This window comes from Tupaia chinensis, unplaced genomic scaffold (assembly GCF_000334495.1).
Source record: "Tupaia chinensis unplaced genomic scaffold, TupChi_1.0 Scaffold144472_1, whole genome shotgun sequence".
In the NCBI taxonomy this organism is placed as follows: domain Eukaryota; kingdom Metazoa; phylum Chordata; class Mammalia; order Scandentia; family Tupaiidae; genus Tupaia; species Tupaia belangeri.
In genome coordinates, this window is record NW_006204331.1 from 471,221 (window position 1) to 480,089 (window position 8,869).

At 65.9% G+C, this 8,869-nt stretch overlaps 2 protein-coding genes across 9 annotated transcripts in view; both read left to right on the top strand.

Annotated features, from left to right (window-relative positions):
* ARFGAP1 (ARF GTPase activating protein 1) overlaps positions 1-3,873 on the top strand; it is a 12,754-nt gene extending 8,881 nt beyond the window's left edge. Inside the window, exons 9-13 of one of the 8 annotated variants that reach the window (XM_006167047.3) lie at positions 348-377; positions 959-1,015; positions 1,457-1,516; positions 2,073-2,143; positions 2,811-3,873. In XM_006167047.3, coding sequence (XP_006167109.3) covers positions 348-377; positions 959-1,015; positions 1,457-1,516; positions 2,073-2,143; positions 2,811-3,126 — 534 coding nt within the window. In that variant the 3' untranslated portion in view covers positions 3,127-3,873. Of the gene's footprint in view, positions 1-347; positions 378-958; positions 1,016-1,456; positions 1,517-2,066; positions 2,144-2,810 lie in introns of all 8 variants that reach the window. The other 7 variants (XM_006167046.3, XM_006167049.3, XM_006167050.3 and 4 more) reach the window with 7 other exon arrangements.
* Positions 3,874-3,948: 75 nt separating this feature from the next.
* Positions 3,949-8,869, top strand: part of COL20A1 (collagen type XX alpha 1 chain) — a 27,129-nt gene continuing 22,208 nt past the window's right edge. Inside the window, 3 exon segments of the mRNA XM_014583653.2 lie at positions 3,949-4,598; positions 6,778-6,867; positions 8,698-8,808. Coding sequence (XP_014439139.2) covers positions 6,786-6,867; positions 8,698-8,808 — 193 coding nt within the window. The 5' untranslated portion in view covers positions 3,949-4,598; positions 6,778-6,785.

Here is an 8,869-nt window from a genome sequence, read left to right on the forward strand (position 1 = left end):
CGGGGGGTGGCGGAACTCTGGAAATTGCCTGGTCGGCCCAGCCTTGGCACCTCTCTTCGAAGCTTCCTAGCCTGGCTGTTAGGACCCAGGTCGGGCTGTCCTCAGGTGCTTGGGGCCGCCCAGGCACCGTGCATGGATGGGCGTTTGGGACGGGGCTCCCTTGCCCGCGAGAGGCAGCTGGCCCTTGCAGGCTGCTCCACTTGCTCCTGGGTGCTGGGGAAGTGCGGACAGGGAGTGGCAGGCTCAGCACAGCAGGCTGGCCCCGGGCTCAGCGCCATCGCGAGCAGTCCCTGGCTACTCAGAGTGGCCCACAGCCTCCTCTCTCCCCTGCCTCCTGGCCGCCACAGTTCTGGGGTCACAAGCAGCAGCCGGAGCCGGTAATGCCACGTGTGCCGTGTGCCATGCATGTCACCCTCGTCCCTGCGGAAACACACCTGCCCCATGCTTGTGACCTGCCCCATGCCATGTGACGTGTGCTTAGCTCAGACCCTGTCCCTGGCCTGTTGGGTGCTGGACACGGGGGGATAGCTCTCCTTTCAGACCCAGATCTGGCTGCTGCCTCTGGATGTTCTGGGCCAGGGACTTGGGGCTTTCGCTTCTGTTCTGGCCCCGAGGACCTTCATCCCTGGGACGGGGAGGCCCCTGTCTGTGCTGAGCGCAGGAGAGGATCCCTCGTGCCACCTCCAGGCCAGGCCAGGTGCCTACTCTAGGGTAGGGACGAGGAGGGCCGCAGCCAGCGTGGGCTGCCGGCCAGTGGGTGAGAGCCCTAGTCCACAAGGACAGAGCGTAGGGTCTTCCGTGGCAGGATCTCGAGAGCCAGCCATGGCTCTGCCCTCTCGGGGTGTCCCCTGCCCGGCCTGCTCCCCCTGCACGCACCATCTCACTGCCATCTGCTGGCCGCACCCTGCATGTCCAACGGCAGTGGCCCTGGGAGCTCACGTCGATTGCCTTCCCACAGGCTTCTGAGCTGGGCCACAGCCTGAATGACCACGTTCTCAGACCTGCCCAGGAAAAGGTGAGGGCAGCACCGGCTTGGGGCAGGCGGGGCATCACCCCCGGGCAGCACTGGCTGCGAGGCCTGGCCTGGGCTGCATGCTGGCCAGCGCTGGCATCCCTGTGATTAGCACCCCTCAGCTTTCCCCATGTGCCCCTCTCCTGTTCAGGGTCCCTGTGCACCCGAGGCTCAGGCCTAGGGCGGTGCCAGCCCACTGGGGAGGCCAGCCTGGGCTCGTAGTGCCAAGGCCCCTCCACCCTTCACAGCAGAGAGGCTGCACCGGGCTGCCCCTCGGGAAGGGAGGTTACCTGCAGGTGGCGTGGTCACTGGGTGGTGGCACCCAGAGCAGTCCTAGGCCTCACAGCAATGGTCTCGCTGCCGGCGGGGGTCACCTAGCGGCCTGGCTGTGGCGTGTGCCAGGTCAGCACGCCTCACCTGTGGATGCCGCCCTGACCCACACAGGTGAAGGAAGGGAGGCTTTTTGACGACGTGTCCAGTGGGGTGTCTCAGCTGGCGTCCAAGGTAGGGCTGCCCTGCCTGGCGGCGGGTACAACACAGCCAGTCTCCATACTCCGCACTGGCATCGGGCACCCCAGCAGGGCAGGGCCTTGGCCACAGCCGCAGTGCTCAGGTGTGAGTGCGAAGGTGCTGGGTGCCCGGCAGCTTGGGGAGTGTGGAAACGGCCGGGGGGGACACGCCTGCACTAACTCTCGCTTCTTTGCCCACCATGCTGCCGGTGGTCTTTGCCTTGGTAAGTGCCAACACTACCGAGGCCTATCTGTTCCTGCCCGAGGTTCCCTGGGCAGGAGGGAGCCTGTCACTCCTCTACCTGCTCCCACTGTGCAGGCACGAGCTCTCCGGGGCCGAGGGCTTCGTCCCTGGCTTGTCCTGCCTGTGGGCCAGGGGGTAGCTGTGCACACGAGCGGTGCTGTCCCGCCTCCCGCCCAGCTGTGCTCGGTGTCTGAGGGCCCGCGTCTCTAGGTGGGGGCTCTGGGCAGCCCGTGCTGGCGCGTCTCAGGTGCTGCCCGCCCCGTGGGCGCCAGCCTGGCCAGCGTCTCTTTCTGACTCCTAGGTCCAGGGAGTCGGCAGTAAGGGGTGGCGGGATGTCACCACCTTTTTTTCTGGGAAAGCGGAGGGCTCCTTGGATAGGTAGGTGTGCCACGTCGCTTCGGCCCCACCCATGCCCGTGGTGCTCCTGTCCTGCTCTCCCCACAGGATCCCTGCTGGGGTTGGGCTAGGGGTCACCGTGCAGGGCTCCCTGAGAGCCAGACAGACACGTCCCTACCCTGTCCTGCTCTGTGGAGCCCCACAGAGTTGCCCTGCCTAGTTGCAGTGGGAGGGAGAGTCCCCCAGACCTTCACGGGGACTGGCCCTGCCTTTTCCCTCTGGCTCCCTGATGAGGGCAGGGGGTATGGGGCCTCAGACCTGTCCTGGCCCGCCCCTCCTCTGCCTTGCCGTGCCTAGCCTTCTGCTGGCTGCCTCGCCCTCCGACCCCCCAGGACAACCGCGAGGACCTAGCGTGGCTGGGACAGTGGCCGTGGAGAGGCGGGCGTGGGCGCTGTGGGTGGGCTCTGACTCGGCAGGTTTCCCAGGTGGGGCAAGCCCTGCTGTCCGGTTTCCCAGTGGCATAAGTGCCATAGAGGGGGATGTGAGCCGGGGCAGGAGGGCCCTCCAGGCATGTCCCCCAAGGCGGGGTCCCAGAGAGGGTGCCCTGCCTTGAGGACCAGAACTAAGCAGGCCAGGCTGCCCGGGAGTGTCCCCTTGCAGGTGTCTGATCCCCCACCACTGGCTCAGAGCTCCCCTTTTTCTCTTCAAGACCCCCGGAGGGACATAGTTACCAGAACAGCAGCGGGGACGGCTTCCAGAGCAGCACCATAGACCAGAGCTTCTGGGAGACCTTTGGGAGCACTGAGCCCCCCAAGGCCCGCAGGTCCCCAAGCAGCGACAGCTGGACCTGTGCAGATGCCTCGACAGACAGGAGGAGCTCGGGCAGCTGGGAGGTGTGGGGTTCGGGCTCGGCCTCCAACAAGAACAGCAACAGCGAGGGCGGGGAGGGCGGGGCCGATGCTGCCAAGAAGCCTGCGCCGCCTTCTGCCAACGCTGATGAGGGCTGGGACAACCAGAACTGGTAGCCCGCCCAGGCCAGGCGCCATCAGGGCAACCGCCATGTTACTCTGCCCTCATTCCTCCCGTCTGACCCGAGAAACAGCCCAGCGAGAAGACGGCTGCTTGGGAGGGGGGCTGGCATCCCTGCCTGTGTGGAGCAGCCCGTGTGGGGTGGCAGCTTGCCATCCTGTGCACCCCACTGGACTCTGAGCAACCTTCTGAGGCTCGGGCCAGGCTTGGGGCCCCCAGGCCAAGGCCTTGTGACTAGTACTCCGAGAAGCCGGGGCCGGGTGGCCACTCGTGCCCACAGATGTCTGTTCAAGTGTTAGTGACTGTCCAGGTCCCAGGTCTTTCCTGGGGAAGGAAACAGGGTGTTGGAGGTGGAGGTGCCGAGGGCAGTGCTGAAGCGCCTCTGTCACCAACGTCACATCTGGGCCACAGCCCTGGCCTATGCTGTCTCCGCGTCACCCCACGGGGTTTTTCCTTCATCGCCCTGGCAGCACCAGTTCGACCCCCAAGACTTGGACCCTGCACTCTGCTTGTCCCACAGCCCTGGGTGGCTGAAGCAGCCGGCTTCCTGCCCTGGGCCCGTCCTGAGCTCAGCAGCAGCAGGGTGCTGCCCTCCGGCCCTGCTGTCTGCCCTCGGGGTCTCCCTGGACTCGGCGCTGGACGGTGCAGAGCGCCCATGCACCTGTGGCACAAGCGCCTGCCGGCCCCAGCCTCCCTGTACCCTCTGACCCTCCGTGTGACCAGCAGTGCATGCACCTGAAGCCGCCTCGTGCCGTGTGTCTGTGATGTACCCGCGCCCTGCCACAGCAGTGTCCCCACCCTCGGGGCGGTCACAGGAGAGGGTGGGCCTCGGGGCTTGGGGACCCCTCCTGGGAGGCCAGGACTTGTCATCACTAACTAAGAAGAGAAGGGCGATGTCCCCTGACGCATGTCCTCGGCTGCAGGGCTGGTCACAGGAGCAGCAGCCCTGAGGTCAACGGTCAGGCCAGGGTGTTGAGGCCCCAGGAAAAGAGAATGGATGGTCTGCTGGGCTCTGGGCCTGGTGTGGGTAGTTCAGGGAGGGCCAGCCGTGGGCTGTGTGGTACGTGCATGTCCACAGCAGTGCCCAGCTGGGCTGTGGGGGCGTGGCCTGCCTTCAGGGAGGCCTACTCCCAGCCTCCCATGGTGGCCAGGGGGACAGTAAGAGGTGTCGGTGACAGGGCTCAGCACACCGCCCAAGCCCGCCACGTGCTGGGAGTGGTCTGCAGGCCCTCGGGAGGGACAACCACCCTGCGTGTCCGGGTGTGCCATGCCCCTCCCTGTGTGGGGCTCTGGCCAGACGGTACCCCCATACACACCTGTGAGCCTCAGAGGGCCACTGCGTCCTAGGCAGGTGCCAACGGAGGACATGGAGTGAGGCCAGCAGGACCCTGGGGCGAGGACCCGAGCTGCTGGGCACACGAGCTGCACTCCATTTGGGAGTGGTGACCCTGGCCAGAGGGGCAGGAAGGTGAGACCAGTGGTCCTGCCTGGGACCTGGGCGGCCATGGCTCTGGAGGTGGTAGAGGCCTTGGAAGGCCTGGATGAGCCTTGGAGTCCCACACTGGGGCAGGTGGTGGGAGGGTGTTTGCGGGTGGTGTGACACCCCTACCCAAGTCCCGGAGGCTGCTCAGGGCTGTCAGACCAGGACGGGTGGCTTGGAGATACCCGGTTGAGGTTCCCCTTTCTGAGCTGTCACCAGCTGGGCAGCTGCCCCAGTGGCATCCTCTCCCAGGGCAGCGCTTCTGGACAGGTGAGAAGCCAGGTGTGGTGTGCAGGGTACTGTCCTGTCCCTAGGGCTGAGTGGTGGCTCTGTGAGGGGACCACGGGGCCTTAGGACGTTACCACTCCTAGGCCCCAGGGAGATGTGGGTTTCCCACTGTGTCCAGGACTGTGGTCCCGGGGAAAGGCCAGCCAGATGTGGGTTTCCCACTGTGTCCAGGACTGTGGTCCCGGAGAAAGGCCAGCCAGGCCTTTTGTGCCCAGGGCGACCCTTCGTAGCCTCCAGGCCAGGGCTGGGCAGCGGGACCTGGAGCTAGGGGTGGGGAACAGGACTGGACGGATATCCACTTCATGCGTGCCAGGATCTGGAGTGGACGGGTCCAGCCAGGATGGGGTCCTGTTTTCCAGGCTTGTACATCTGCCAAAGCTGTGGTTGGGCCAGCCATGGGGCCACCAGGTGGACGGGGAGGGTGCACCGAGAACAGTGCCCGATGAGCTGGGCAGATGTGGGAGGGTCTCGGAGTGGGGGTCTCGGTGCTGCCCCCAGAGGGTTGGCTTCCTGAAAGCCCTCTGTGAGGCTGGCCCTCTGCTCCCTGTGAGTCCGCCCTGCTGGGACCTCTGTCCCCTCTCTGAGACTGAGGAAGGGAGGGAGTAGTGACGTGATGAGAAGGCCCTCTCATAAGCCCCCACCTCCCTGCAGCCATAGTGGGGCCAGAGTGGGCCAGAGCACAGGGAGCGGGGACGCTGTCCAGCAGGAGGTGGGTGATGCCTGCAGCCCCGGGCTGGGTGGGCAGGGCCCACGGGTCTGCCTTCAGGTTTGTGATCCGAGGGTGACTTTGGCCTTTCAGCAAGCTCAGGGTGGGAGCTGGACTCTGACATGGGGCAGCAAGACCAGGGTGCGCAGGGCCGGGGTCTAGAAGCCCTGGCCTCCCCAAGGCCTTCGTGAGTCTCAGCACCCTGGGCCGTGGCGTCTGAAGGATGGCTGTGTGCGGGCTGTGGGGTTGGGCCTTGGGAGGGGTCAGCTCTACCGTGGGGGTCAGGGCTAGGGGCCTGGGAGGCCTAGGGGCTGCCACCTGCTCTCCGTGGTCAGGCCTGCCTCTGGATGCTCAGTTCTGGCCCAGAGTTCCTGGGAGGGGGCACTCAGCACAGGGCCGAGCAGCCTTCCTGCTCGCCAGGGGCTTCCCCTGAGGAGTCTGGCTCCCTGGTGGGGATGTCCCTGGGCATCCCTGGGAGAGGTGCCTAGGGCAGGAGAGGAGCAGGGGGATGGGGGGCTGGGAGGAGGCAGCGCTCACAGACGCTGGCTGGGAGGACCAGCCCAGACGAAGCTGCGTCACCTCCGAGACCGCAGCAGTACAGCAAGGGCATCAGGGCACAGCAGACCTCGGGCTACCTTGCCGGCAGCTGGAGGACTCCGGTCGCTTCAGCCAGCAGGTCTCACCCCACCTGCTCCCTGCGTCTCCAAGTGTCACCTCTGGCCCCTGGGTCGGCCTAGCCGCCTCTGCCTCTGACCTCGACTCCTCACCCTTTGAGGGCCTCTGGCAGTCACCTGTGTCCTCGTCCCGGCCCAGGGGACGGGCCCAGCACCCTGAGACCTGCCTGCCCTCCTCTCCTGGGCAGCTCTCAGCTCTCACTCTGCTGCCGGCCTGGGGCTGGGGCTGGCAGGGGCTGAGCACGTGTGCAGTGTTCAGACAGGGTCTGCAACACCCAGCCCCGCAGCCAGAGGGCCCGTGAGCAGGACACGAATACTGGGAGGCAGTGGGATGAGGGCTCCTCGAGCCTTGGGTGGCTGGGGGCACGGTGCCCCCGGACCGCAGATCCCAGCCCTCGGGGTGTGGACACAAGGCTGTGGATGGAGTCACTCTGGCCTTGTGGTTGGAAGGGGCGGATGGGCAGGTGAGTGGCTGAAGGCTGTGGCCTCTCCTCCACAGCTGGCACCATGAGCTCCTGCGCCCACCCCTACCCTGGCCTCTGGCTCTGGCTGTGTCTGGGTGCTGTCCTGGGACCTGGACAGGGACAAGGTAAGGCTGGGTCAGGGGGTCCTGGAGACGGTGACTCCCAATCTCCAAGCCTGCCCAGGGTTGTCCTGTCTTGACCTTCCCAGTAGCTGTTCCCCTCTGGGCCGGGGGCGTACAGAATGAACAGCATGCTCTGGCCACAAGGACGGGAGGGGGCGCCGGGTCTTCACTCCCAGCTCAGGCTTGTCCTTTGGCCTGTGGCCTCCCAGCCTTGCCCTGGGTGTGCGCGTGTGGGGCACGCTGCACTCACTTCTCGGTCGTGCCTCGCACAGCCACGCAGGCCCTTACAGCGAGGGCTTCCAAACCTACACCTCCTGCTGCTGGCGGGCGCTGGGCTGCCCGGTGCCCTCCCGGTGCTGCAGCACACCCCACGCTGCGTCCTCCTCAGCGGGAGTCGGGCGACCATGCCACATCCACCCTGAGTCTGGCCACCCCGTTTGGGCATTTGAGTAACTTTCCTTCGGGGCTAACACAGGGCAGGTTGTCTGCAATGCCCCGAAGGGGTGACAGGGCCCCTGTGGTGAGCACCCCCAGGCTGATACTTTGACCCATTCTGGGAGCTGAGTTTTGGTGTCTCTGAAGCGCCAGGAGGCCCAGGGTTCCCACCAGGTGCCCGTGCTGACCAGGGCATCCCCGGCGTGATGTGTTCCTTGTCAGTGTGAAGGGCAGGTGGACGCACACCCGGCCCTGCCAAGGTGTGACGCTGCCTGTCACTGAGCTGTGGGCACCATCCTGCAGCCCAGGCCCCAGGCATGGCCACCTGCCAGCCTTCTGCTCTGCTGGTGGCTGTGGGGGCTCCCACGGGAGACCCCACGGGGCCTGGTGGGCTGCGTTAGCTGGAAGGGAGCCCCGTGCCACTACATGACACACAGAAACAGCCAAGTCCCACCCTCCATTCAGGGCTCAGCACTCCAAAGCCACAGGTCGCTGAGCCCCCAGGGGGCTGGGGGTGTGAGTCTAGCAGGGAGGGTGAGGCCCACGCTCAGGGCAGTCCTTCCTCTGCTGCTGGCTACCCCAGGCCCCTGACCGTGCTGCCCCCACACGAGGAGACAGAGAGACAGAGGGCTCTTCGTGATCCGGGCTAGGCCCCCCGGTCACCCAATACAGTCCTGCCTTTCAGCCGGGCAGCCCAGCCATCCGGAGATCCGCTCAGCTGCCTCCAGGTCTGAATGGACCCTGTGTCTACCCCAGCCGCTGCCCTTCCTGTCCCAGCTCTCAGGGGCCAGCCACAAGACCCTCTATGTCCCCATTTTCCAAAAATAGCTATCCATCCCTGCCCCAGGAGCATTGACTCTTCAGAGGCCCCTAGAGGCTGACCCAGGCCCCCAGTACCTTTCCTCCTTGCAGACAACCAGGGATCCTGTCTTCCCACAGCAGGGGTCGGCCCTGGCCCGAGACCAAGTCGCAGACACGCACACACACACATGCAGTTCTCTACCCAAACTCCCCCCGAGTGGCATGTTGGCCAGCAGTGACCTGCAGCTGGGGCCTGCAGCTGTGCAGTGTCAGCGCCAGATCTGGGGCTGGGGGACCATGGTGGCTGCTGCGTGGGCTCAGTGCTCTGGTCACCAATAGGACAGTCCTGCCCTTCCGGACACGGGGCCAAGTCTCTGTCAGGGTGGGAGTGCTTCTCTGGGAAGTCCTGACTCCCTCCCTCTGAGGCTGCCAGCAGGGCCCTGCCACGTTTGACTGGCCAGCCCTCCTCGACCCCGAGGGGCCTTGGTCTCCCTGCAACCTCTCGGGGCAGGCCCCTGAGGGCCCCCAGGACTGGCTAGGTGAAAGAAGAGGTTGCTGGCCAAGAGGGTCAGCCCTGACCACCTCCTGCCTCTACAGCAAGTGCCCGCCTGAGGCTGGCCGTGCTGCCAGAGGACCGGCTGCAGATGAAGTGGAGAGGGTTGGAGGGGAGCAGCCTGGGCTACCTGGTGCAGGTGAAGCCCATGGCAGGTAAGGTGCCTCCTCAGCTCCGCCCCCTCCTCGGCTCCACCCCTCTTAGGCTTCACCCACC